At 46.1% G+C, this 12946-nt stretch overlaps 1 protein-coding gene across 1 annotated transcript in view; it reads left to right on the forward strand.

Annotated features, from left to right (window-relative positions):
- The window catches only part of DECR1 (2,4-dienoyl-CoA reductase 1), a 226635-nt gene that overhangs the window by 180470 nt on the left and 33219 nt on the right, over positions 1–12946 (forward strand). Inside the window, exon 5 of the mRNA XM_063924076.1 lies at positions 4452–4599. Coding sequence (XP_063780146.1) covers positions 4452–4599 — 148 coding nt within the window. The remainder of the gene's footprint in view (positions 1–4451; positions 4600–12946) is intronic.

A 12946-nucleotide genomic window follows, 5' to 3' on the forward strand; every position in this document is an offset into this window, starting at 1 on the left:
TAATGGCTGACACAGTGACCACTCTTCTCTGGATATATATATATTATAAAATCAGGATTCTTTTGAGTTTGTGTGACAAATTTCCACAGTGTAGGCATGTATGGTGAGTAAGCAGCCATTTTGTGGTCTCAAGCAACGCTCATGAGAATGTAGTTGATTGATGGGTTTCAGTTCAAAATGGCTGCTTTCATGGTTTGTGACAGATATAATAAAATATACTGTTTTTATGTTGTAAACGACTTTTTCTCAATGACATGAGGATTTAGAGGCTTTAACATTACTATGATTCCAATCCTAAGGAGAAAAGAGCAGGTAAGATGGTCAATACTATAAATGCTTATTATGTTCTGCATTATGGTCCCAATTAATGCAAAAACAACACCCAGTGATAAATCCTTTTGATGGAGTGGTGCTTTAGTTCTAATATATTCACAATGGGAAAAAGAAAATAACATTTCCAAATTATTTTCTTTGCAAATCTCTGATTTGCATGATGCTTGTGCAGCAGCTGCCCTTGTCAGCCGGTAAACAAACATCCTAAGAACTGGTTCTCGGTTATTGTCCCCTGTCATACAGGTTGCTGTGTATGTGTGATCTATGTTTGTGCTATTTTAGGTAAATGTGAGGGATGATTTTATGGTCCCCTCACTCAGAGGTGTACGCTGCTGCGCATGCATCTGAGTCGCACTGCCCCTTAGTCCCTGTTGTATCCATGCAGAGCCACAGTTCTAGCTTTGAGAAGTGTATTATGTAGTGAGGATGAAGGATGCATCATTAGCATGTAACATGCTGTAGTCTGCCCCAAACAAAGTGCAGCTTATGTAATACAGTACTCAGACATATACAGGCCCAGCGGTCATGGTGAGCCACTTACAGTACCAGATTCTCACTCAGATCCACAAACACACACACAGCAGACTTAGAGGTCTATTTACTAAGCATTGGATGGAGTTAAAGTACCAGCCCGTCGTCTCCTAACTGTCATTTTTCAAACCCAGCCTGTGACATGGCAGTTAGGAGCTGATTGGCTGGTACTTTATCTCCATCAAAGGCTTAGTAAATAGACCCCTTAGGGTGGTATCCTATTAGCCCCTATGCAATTTCAGTCTATCAAAATGGCCGGATATTGCAATTAATGACCAATGGTCATAATCACGGTATCCATTTAGAGGCCGTTTTCATCGGGCGAAAATTGGACCTGCGATCGCTGGAAAACACATGGGATCAGGGATGAGTACCCGATCCCATGTGTTATCGCGGCCCCTTAGTTGCGGAATATGCTTCAGGTGCCTAATCCCCGATAAGAGCTGACATTGGGATAATAGAATAGCCCCTGGCGATCCTATTAGCAGCGGTAAAGTACCACAGCTAATAGGATACCTCCCTTAGTAGGAAAATCTGCTGCCACTGTGCAGCAGCCCCAGTCCGCCCTTTATACTGCATGTAGTGGCCGCTGGCCAGGCTGTGGGGAAGGGGGATTTCCGGGCAACTGCAGTCATTTACATTACCACAATGCAAGTTGGATTGTAATGTAAGGTCTACCCCTGTTGTCTTGCATCCTGTTCACCTGCCATAGCGCAATGCCTACATGCCAAGATTTGCAATTCCTGTGTGGTTAAAGTCACAGCCTGGTGTCTCTTGTACACTGTGAGCTGCTCTTCCCTGCATCTGCAATGCGATAAGATGTAAATTATAAGGAGACATGCAATACGCTACTCCACTCGGGGTGTCTCAGTCACACTGGGTGTCACGCGCCGTAAGGCATATGGACACACAATAAGTGAGGACACAGCTGTATTTCTTTTATCTTTGTGATGAAGGCAGAGGAAAGTTCTAACAGAGTCCTTTTCCCTTGCAGTGCATTAAAAATCATTGCGGCAGATGTATTAAGCTGGAGAGGGTATAAGGAAGTGATAAACCTGTGATAAGTGCAAGGTGATAAAGGCACCAGCCAATTAGCTCCTAACTGTTAATTTACATATTGGAGCTGGTTGGCTGGTGCATTTAACATCTTGCACTTATCACTGGTTCATCACTTCCTTATGCCTTCTCCAGGTTAATGCATCTGCCCCATTGTATCTTACCAGCACTTTTTTCTTATATGGAAATTTCCCATTTTATTCTAATTATTCGTTTAAAGATGAAGTGTGTGAATTTGGATACATGACACAATAAATTCCTCTTAATAATAAGCATAACATCAAACAATGTGTAAGGTGACAGTATGATCTATTTAATGAAAGGTAGAAAGATTGTCTTTCCCTGATTAGATTATACATGATATAACACTATATATACATTATATTAGTACTTCCTTGATCCTTGAATATTATATTTGTATACGTTTGGGCATGGTGCGGTTTGTAAAATAGTGTTACATATTTTTTAAATAGGTCACAACAGATTGGGCAGCCAATAATGGAGATCCCCCAGGCATTGTGTTAGATTATTAAGACTAAAAAAAGGATCTTCTACCCACTGGGATCTCAGACTCATTCCACACACACTTCATTAAGCATATTAGGTTTTCATTTAGTTGAAGTGTGAATTTCACTTTCGCAGACTCTTTAATACGTTGCTTGAAGCCTATTAATGTCATGTTAAATATTTTAATTGCTTTGCCAGAAGGCGTGGCTCAGTGGTTAGGCATAGCTCAGTGGCTAAGGGCACTCACTGTATAATAATGCCACTGAGAGATTGATGAGGACCAAACGTCAGTACTGGCACCTTCTGACCTTGGGCAAGTCGCTGCCAACTTGCACTTCAAGCACCAAAATCTGGATTGTGAGCTTATTACAGCAAGAAAGCTGCTTCTGCTGCCTCTACATAACCATAGCCGGCATCTTACAGATGTAATGTTTCTGATTGCTTAGTGACTGGATGACAGGGGGACACCTTTCCCAGTTAGCCATGTGCTCATGATTGATGGCCAATTTCGTAAAAAAATTGTTGAATTGAGCAATGTAATTAAAAACCCATCTGGTCTCTCTTAAGGCAAATTACATGTTGCCCAGACGGGTTGGGTACGGGATCCCGACCGCCAGAATGCCGGCTGGCGCTCTCCACAGGTTTTATTCCCACTCCATGGGTGTCGTGGATACCCAAGAGTGGGAATAACTGTCGCTGCCGGCATTCTGGAAGTCGGGATCCCAGCATCTGTATTCTGACTACCGGGTTCCCGACCGTCTGCATCCTGACTACATCCCGCCTAGACCTATGTCTCCTTTCACCCACTCTATAAATCCTGTGCTTTACATAAACTGTAGTGAACAGGTACATTTAGCAGCTATATAATTCATATATGCCCTTATTTATCAATGAGTGATAATTTTCATTGTGAGTGATAAATTGCACCAGCTAATCAACTCCTAACTTGAATGTCACAGGCTGTGTTAGAAAAATGACAGGAGCGGATTGGCTGGTGAAATTTATCACTCACAGTGAAATTTATCACTCATTGATAAATAAGGGCAATAGTTTGCTGAGAAGCAGGAATTAGTTTCCTCTGCATATGTGGAATATTTAATGCACCTATGGGTTATGATATACAAATTGGATGTGTATACATTTAGTGTTCACTCTAGGAGTGAAAAGGGGCAGGGCGCCGGACTCCGGGGGCACATGTGTGCGCGCGCGGCCGAAATGGGGGCGCGTCCACGCAAATTAGGGGGCGTGGCCACGCCTCCGTCATTTTAGGGGGCGGTGCGGCCCACGGAGAGCGTCTGTGGCCGGCGACGTCACTGTTGGGGGCGTGCCCAGCACCTCCGTCGGTGCTGGGCTTCCCCCAGCCCTCTCCCAATGCGTGAATGGATGCCGCGCGCATGCGCACGGCATCTATACACGCCGGGAGGGCAGGGAGCGGGCGGCTGTTCTAGCAGGGCGCCGCAAAAGGTGCAGGGCGGGTTTTGCCTGTTAAAAAACGGGCAGGGCGCGGCGCCCTGCTAAAACAGCCTAGAGTGAACACTATACATTTACTGATGCATTTTGCAATGTTTTCCACACCGCTTTCACAGAAGCATCAGCTCAGTACTGTGGTCACTATGTTCCACTATATTGTGGCAGTCTGACAATGCCTTCCACTATGTAACATGGTCGTAGAGTTTCTGCTAGCATCCATTCCCTATGCGTGATTATGTTCGTAAAACCAGCAGTGAGCGGACTGATGAGCTCACTCATCCTCTTGGCTATGCTTCTGTCAACACCCCAATAATCCGATTGGCTACAGCCAGGTTACTTTATCCCTGTTCTGAGGACACATAGAGATGCAAGATTGAAACATTGATCACGGATAGGCGACACTTGTCAAATGCAGATTAATAATAAATTGGTAGGTTCAGAACTTAATATATTTGTAAGATGATAGGTCTTTATGTTCTACACTGCATTGTATCAAAACGCTTCTATTTAACATGTCTGCGTTGTGTTTTTTTTCTCTCTTTCTCTAATCTTAGGTTATAATAAACAATGCGGCGGGGAATTTTATTTCTCCATCTGAAAGACTTTCTGCTAATGCCTGGAGAACGATCACAGACATTGTTCTTAATGGCACAGCTTACGTAACTCTTGAGGTTGGGAAAGAGCTCATTAAGGCAGGAAAAGGTAAGACACATATCGACCTTGAGTTGACTTGACCTTTACCTACTGTGAACCAACTCATCGCTTTCAATTGCTGTCCTGGTGCAAACATTTTATCGTCTTCTCTTACTGTTATTACATAGCAGAAGTCATTTTGCAGATGTGTTCTCAAAGAACCCGTTCTTTTCATCAGGCAATGTCAGAACTGACTTGAATCATTTTAAAACTCCAGTTGGTTATCCTATTAGATGACTTGTCTAATTTATGGGGTGTACTAATTTAGAAGACTTTTAGTGCAGATTCAATTAGCAGCAAAGTCCTGGTAGTATCATAACAAGTTTCAGTTTCTGTTTGACACTTGGGGAACAGCCCTCATTGCTGGGCACAAATAAAAATGAGCCCTGGTTTCATTATTGGAATTGCTTGTAATGTGTTGTTCTAGCATTAATGCTAATGGAGCCGTGTAATGTTATTGTCAGTACTGGGAGCGGCATTTACAAAATTCCCTTGTGACCATTAGATTAGATTAGGCTTACACAAGAAGCCACATATAGGGGTATATGCAATTGCGGTCGAATTCCCGAAAATGATAAAAAAACGGGACATTTTCGGCAAAAAAAAAAAATCGACAATGCAATTCAGTACTTTTTTCGTCAAAAAAAACGGACTTTCCAAATTCAACTTTTTGAAATACGACATTTGGCAAATTCGACATTTCTGCAATGGTACAAATGCGGCATTTCGACAAAAGTATATTCAATTGAAGATTGTAAATTCGACAACAGTGCTTTTAGACAGTAGATTCATCATTTTCAATCCGCCTCACTTTGCTGGCGGAATCTAATAAAAAAAATTAAAAACATGGTTTTTTTATTGGTAATAGCATATCTATTTATAATAGAAGGGATTAGGTATTTGGTTTGTCTATTTAGGAGGCACAAGTATTTTTTATATATTTTTTAAAATATATATATATATATATATATATATATATATATATATATATATATATATTTTTTATGGAATGGATTAAAAATCAGAAAAAAAAATGCGTGGGGTCCCCCCTCCTAAGCATAACCAGCCTGGTTGTAAAAATGCGGGGGGGGAAATGAGAGGGGATCCCCCGTATTTTTAGAACCAGCATCGGGCTCTGCGTCCTGTCCTGGTGCCAAAAATACGGGGGACAAAAAGCGTAGGGGTCCCCCGTATTTTTGGAACCAGCACCGGGCTCCACTAGCTGGGGAGATAATGCCACAGCCGGGGGACACTTTGATATCGGTCCCTGCGGCCGTGCCATTAAAACCCCAACTAGTCACCCCTGGCCGGGGTACCCTGGAGGAGTGGGGACCCCTTCAACCAAGGGGTCCCCCCCCTCCAGCCACCCAAGGGCCAGGGGTGAAGCCCGAGGCTGTTCCCCCCCCCCCCCATCCATGGGCTGCGGATGGGAGGCTGATAGCCTTTTGTGAATTGAAAGAATATTGTTTTTTGCTGAAGAACTACAAGTCCCAGCAAGCCTCCCCCGCAAGCTGGTACTTGGAGATCCACAAGTACCAGCATGCGGGGGGAAAACGGGCCCGCTGGTACCTGTAGTTCTACTGCAAAAAAAAATACCCAAATAAAAACAGGACACGCACACCTTGAAAGTTCAATTTTATTACATACATGTCGACACACACATACTTACCTATGTTGACACGACGTTCGGTCCACTTGTCCAAGTAGAATCCACGGGGTGTACCTGAAAATAAAATTATACTCACCTAAATCCAGTGTCCAGTGATATTTGTAATCCATGTACTTGGCAAAATAAAAAAACGCATTTACCCGATCCACACGGACTGAAAGGGGTCCCATGTTTACACATGGGACCCCTTTCCCCGAATGCTGAGACCCCCTGTGACTCATGTCACAGAAGGTCCCTTCAGGCAATCAGGTAGCGCCACGTCCTGGCACTCTCCTGATTCCCTATGCGCGTCTGAGCTGGCAGACAGCGCATCGCACAGCACCTCCATTAGTTTCAATGGTGGGAACTTTGCGGTCAGCGGTGGGGTTACCCGCGGTGGGGTTATCTGCGGTCACCCCATCTGACCTCACCGCTGACCGCAAAGTTCCCACCATTGAAGATAATGGAGGGGGCTGTGCGATGCGCGTCTGACAGCTCTGACGCGCATACAGCCAATCAGGAGAGTGCCACGACGTGGCGCTCCCTGATTGGCTGAAGGGACCTTCTGTGACAGCAGTCACGGGGGGTCTCTGCATTCAGGGAATGGGGTCCCATGTGTAAACATGGGACCCCTTTCAGTCCGTGTGGATCGGGTAAATGCGTTTTTTTGTTTTGCCAAGTACGTGGATTACAAATATCACTGGACACCGGATTTAGGTGAGTATTAAGTTTATTTTCAGGTACCCCGGATTCGTCGACATTGGAGACGTGGCAGTCGGCATGTCAACATAGCTAAGTATGTATGTGTCGGCATGTGTGAAATTGTATTTTCACGGTGTGCGTGTCCTGTTTGTATTTGTTTTTTTTTTTTTTTTTTTTGCAGTAGTACTACAGGTACCAGCGCCCCCCCCCCCCGCGCATGCTGGTACTTGTGGTTCTCCAAGTACCAGCTTGCGGGGGAGGCTTGCTGGGACTTGTAGTTCCTCTGCAAAAAAAAACAATATTCTTTCATTTTTACACATGGCTATCAGCCCCCCATCTGCAGCCCTTGGATGGGGGGGACAGCCTCGGGCTTCACCCTTGGGTGGCTGGGGGGGGACACCCCCTTGATTGAAGGGGTCCTCCTCCAGGGTACCCCGACCAGGGGTGACTAGTTGGGTATTTAATGCCACGGCCGCAGGGAGCGGTATAAAAGTGTCCCCCGGCTGTGGCATTATCTGTCCAGCTAGTGGAGCCCGGTGCTGGTACAAAAAATACGGGGGACCCCTACTCTTTGTCCCCCGTATTTTTTGGACCAGGCGCAGAGCCCGATGCTGGTTGTTAAAATACGGGGGATCCCCTGTCATTTCCCCCCCCCGTATTTTGGCAACCAGGACCGGCTCAAAGAGCCCGAGGCTGGTTATGCTTAGGAGGGGGGGACCCCACGCAATTTTTTTTGGGGGGGGGTTTACCGTTTTTTTTTTAAATTTTAAAAAATCAAATCAAAATCCGTCAATTGGCCCGTTTTCCGACAGCGGGACTGTCGAATCCGTTTTTTATTGAATATGTCGAATTCCGGCACCCGCCGGCTGGAATTCGACGGTCGAATTGTGTCGAATTAAAAAACGGGCGAAGAATTGCCGCAATTCGCCCGGAATTGCATATACCCCATAATCTGATAGAAGTTAGTACGAATATCAGAGTGGCAATATCAATATTTCATGGTGCCTTGATGAGTGCAGGGAAGTGATACATTTATTTAGAGAGCTAGATACACGTGAGGTGGCTACCTGTGGGATTACTGGGAACCACACAGTGGATTAGTACCAGCACCCGTTAGGGATTAATATACAGCTATCACTTCATGCAGAACTCTCATATATATGCAGTAAACTCATTTTGCTCCAACACTTCATATTGATAAAACCGCATGGGAAGAGATAGAGAACACTTTAGTCCTTAGGATCCCTGCAAAACACATGAGTATTGGTGTTTAGGGGGTACTGATGCGCACACTACTGAGACCTTAAAACGTCTATATTGAAGTGATATAATTCCCTATGGCCACAGAAAACTGATGGATATAATTCAGTGGCTACAATTCTAACTAAAAGTAGCTATTGTAGCAACAATAGTTACAACATTTGGACACACTATAGGAATAATATCAAAGAGAGTGGTTTAGTATTTTATTGTTTCACAGTAATCACAAATGTCACTTTTCACATGCACTATATTTCATTTGTTGTTCTAATAGAGAAATAAAAGTAAAATTTTCTAAAAAAATCAGTGATCATCCACCAAATGGCGTGTGACTTTGAGAGAATATATATTAGTTTGTGAGTGCCATAAACAAGGAATTCTTTGCTCTTTTGAGTTGTTTGTGAATGTGTATACCTTTTAAAAAGAACATGCACCATAAATGTTCCTAAGTTTGTGTGTGTGTGTGTGTATGTATATATATATATATATATATATATATATATATATATATATATATATATATATAAAATATTTATTTACTTTACAGATTCTTTTCAAAATCAAAGTTTAATCAGGCATCTCCAATATGCAACTTGCATGGAGTAAGCTCTGAAATCCCAGAGTCTGGCTAAAATTTTGTTTGCAAGCTATAGAACAGTGGTGAGCAAATGAAATCCGTATCCTGGTTGAACTCGGACAGAGCTGAAAACAAGGATCGCTTTTCCTTTTTTTTTTCTCTCTAACGTCCTAGTGGATGCTGGGGACTCCGTAAGGACCATGGGGAATAGACGGGCTCCGTAGGAGACAGGGCACTTTAAGAAAGAATTTGGATACTGGTGTGCTCTGGCTCCTCCCTCTATGTCCCTCCTCCAGACCTCAGTTTGAATCTGTGCCCGGACGAGCTGGGTGCTGTTTAGTGAGCTCTCCTGAGCTTGCTATAAGAAAGTATTTTGTTAGGTTTTTTTTATTTTCAGGGAGATCTGCTGGCAACAGACTCCCTGCAGCGTGGGACTGAGGGGAGAGAAGCAGCCCTACTCTCTGAAGATAGGTCCTGCTTCTTAGGCTACTGGACACCATTAGCTCCAGAGGGATCGTACACAGGATCTCACCCTTTGTCCTCCGATCCCGGAGCCGCGCCGCCGTCCCCCTCGCAGAGCCGGAAGACAGAAGCCGGGTGAAAGAAGCAAGAAGACTTCAAAATCGGCGACAGAAGACTCCAGTCTTCATATGAGGTAGCGCACAGCACTGCAGCTGTGCGCCATTGCTCCCACACTAAACCCACATACTCCGGTCACTGTAGGGTGCAGGGCGCAGGGTGGGGCGCTCTGGGCAGCAATTGGGGCCTCTTGGCAAAAGTTGGGCATATATACAGTTGGGCACTGTATATATGCATGAGCCCCCGCCATAATTTTACGCAGAAACGCGGGACAGAAGCCCGCCGCTGAGGGGGCGGGGCTTCTTCCTCAGCACTCACCAGCGCCGTTTTCTCTCCACAGCTCCGCTGAGAGGAAGCTCCCCAGGCTCTCCCCTGCAGATTCACGGTAGAAGAGGGTAAAAAGAGAGGGGGGGGCACATAAATTAGGCGCAAAAACATTATATACAGCAGCTACTGGGTTAACACTAAGTTACTGTGTGATTCCTGGGACATATAGCGCTGGGGTGTGTGCTGGCATACTCTCTCTCTGTCTCTCCAAAGGGCCTTGTGGGGGAACTGTCTTCAAAAAGAGCATCCCCTGTGTGTGTGGTGTGTCGGTACGCTTGTGTCGACATGTTTGACGAGGAAGGCTATGTGGAAGCAGAGCGGGAGCAAATGAATGAGGTGTCTCCGCCGACGGCGCCGACACCTGATTGGATGGATATGTGGAAGGTTTTAAATGATAATGTTAATTCCTTGCATAAAAGGTTGGATAAAGCTGAAACCTTAGGACAGTCGGGGTCTCGGCCCATGCCTGACCCTATGTCGCAGAGGCCGTCAGGGTCTCAGAAGCGCCCACTATCCCAAATTGTTGACACAGATACCGACACATATTCTGACTCCAGTGTCGACTATGATGATGCAAAGTTACAGCCTAAATTGGCTAAAGCTATACGTTATATGATAATAGCAATGAAGGAGGTGTTGCACATCACAGAGGAAACCCCAGTCCCTGACAAGAGGGTTCATATGTATGGGGAAAAAAGGCAGGAGGTGACCTTTCCCCCTTCACATGAGCTAAATGAGTTATGTGAAAAAGCTTGGGAATCTCCAGATAAAAAACTGCAGATTTCCAAACGGATGCTTATGGCGTATCCTTTCCCGCCAACGGACAGGCTACGCTGGGAATCCTCCCCTAGGGTGGACAAAGCTCTAACACGCTTATCCAAGAAGGTGGCCCTACCGTCACAGGATACGGCCACCCTAAAAGATGCTGCGGATAGAAAGCAAGAGGGTACCCTGAAGTCCATTTATACACATTCAGGTACCTAACTAAGGCCGGCAATTGCGTTGGCCTGGGTGTGTAGTGCTGTAGCAGCATGGACGGATACCTTATCTGAGGATCTGGATACCTTGGACAAGGATACTATATTAATGACCCTGGGGCATATAAAAGACGCTGTCCTGTATATGAGAGATGCTCAAAGAGACATTAGCCTACTGGGCTCTAGAATAACTGCAATGTCGATTTCTGCCAGAAGGGTCCTGTGGACTCGGCAATGGACAGGCGATGCTGACTCAAAAAGGCACATGGAGGTTTTACCTTACAAGGATGAGGAATTGTTTGGGGAGGGTCTCTCGGACCTGGTCTCCACAGCTACTGCTGGAAAGTCAAATTTTTGCCATATGTTCCCTCACAACCTAAGAAAGCACCGTATTACCAAATGCAGTGCTTTCGTTCATAAAAAGGCAAGAAAGTCCGAGGTGCGTCCTTTCTTGCCAGAGGCAGGGGCAGAGGAAAGAAGCTGCACAACACAGCTAGTTCCCAGGAACAGAAGTCCTCCCCGGCTTCCACTAAATCCACCGCATGACGCTGGGGCTCCACAGGCGGAGCTAGGCCCGGTGGGGGCGCGTCTCCGAAATTTCAGCCACAAGTGGGTTCACTCCCAGGTGGATCCCTGGGCAATAGAGATTGTGTCTCAGGGATACAAGCTGGAATTCGAGGAGATGCGCCCCCTCACCGATACCTCAAATCGGCCCTGCCAGCTTCCCCCATAGAGAGGGAAATAGTATTAGCTGCAATTCACAAATTGTATCTTCAGCAGGTGGTGGTCAAGGTTCCCCTCCTTCAACAAGGAAAGGGTTATTATTCGACCATGTTTGTGGTACCGAAACCGGACGGTTCGGTCAGACCTATATTGAATTTAAAATCCCTGAACATATGCCTGAAAAGGTTCAAGTTCAAGATGGAATCGCTCAGAGCGGTCATCGCAAGCCTGGAAAGGGGGGATTTTATGGTGTCTCTGGACATAAAGGATGCATACCTTCATGTCCCCATTTATCCACCTCATCAGGCGTACCTCAGATTTTTGGTACAGGATTGTCATTACCAATTCCAGACGTTGCCGTTTGGTCTCTCCACGGCACCGAGAATATTTACCAAGGTAATGGCGGAAATGATGGTGCTCCTGCGAAAGCAGGGGGTCACAATTATCCCGTACTTGGACGATCTCCTCATAAAGGCGAGGTCCAGAGAGCAGTTGCTGATCAGCGTAGCACGCTCTCGGGAAGTGTTACAACAGCACGCCTGGATTCTAAATATTCCGAAGTCGCAGTTGATTCCTACGATTCGTCTGCCCTTCCTGGGCATGATTCTGGACACAGACCAGAAGAGGGTTTATCTCCCGATGGAGAAGGCTCAGGAGCTCATGACACTGGTCAGAGACCTATTAAAACCAAAACAGGTGTCGGTGCATCACTGCACGCGAGTCCTGGGAAAGATGGTGGCATCATACGAGGCCATTCCCTTCGGCAGGTTCCATGTGAGGACCTTTCAATGGGATCTGTTGGACAAGTGGTCCGGATCACATCTTCAGATGCACCGGCTGATCGCCCTATCCCCCAGGGCCAGGGTGTCTCTCCTGTGGTGGCTGTAGAGTGCTCACATTCTCGAGGGCCGCAGATTTGGCATTCAGGGCTGGGTCCTGGTGACCACGGATGCAAGCCTCCGAGGGTGGGGGGCAGTCACACAGGGAAGAAATTTCCAAGGTCTGTGGTCAAGTCAGGACACTTGCCTTCACATCAATATCCTGGAACTAAGGGCCATATACAACGCCCTACGTCAAGCGGAGACCCTGCTTCGCGACCAATCAGTTCTGATTCAGTCAGACAACATCACCGCAGTGGCTCATGTAAACCGCCAAGGCGGCACAAGGAGCAGGGTGGCGATGGCGGAAGCCACCAGAATTCTTCGCTGGGCGGCGAATCACGTAAGCGCACTGTCAGCAGTGTTCATTCCGGGAGTGGACAACTGGGAAGCAGACTTCCTCAGCAGGCACGACCTCCACCCGGGAGAGTGGGGACTTCATCAAGAAGTTTTCACGCAGATTGCAAGTCGGTGGGAACTGCCACAGGTGGACATGATGGCATCCCGCCTCAACAAAAAGCTACAGAGGTATTGCGCCAGGTCAAGAGACCCTCAGGCGATAACTGTAGACGCACTAGTGACACCGTGGGTGTTCCAGTCGGTTTATGTATTTCCTCCTCTTCCTCTCATACCCAAGGTGCTGAGAATCATAAGAAAAAGAGGAGTGAGAAACAATACTCATTGT

Source organism: Pseudophryne corroboree, chromosome 5 (assembly GCF_028390025.1).
Source record: "Pseudophryne corroboree isolate aPseCor3 chromosome 5, aPseCor3.hap2, whole genome shotgun sequence".
Lineage (NCBI taxonomy): Eukaryota > Metazoa > Chordata > Amphibia > Anura > Myobatrachidae > Pseudophryne > Pseudophryne corroboree.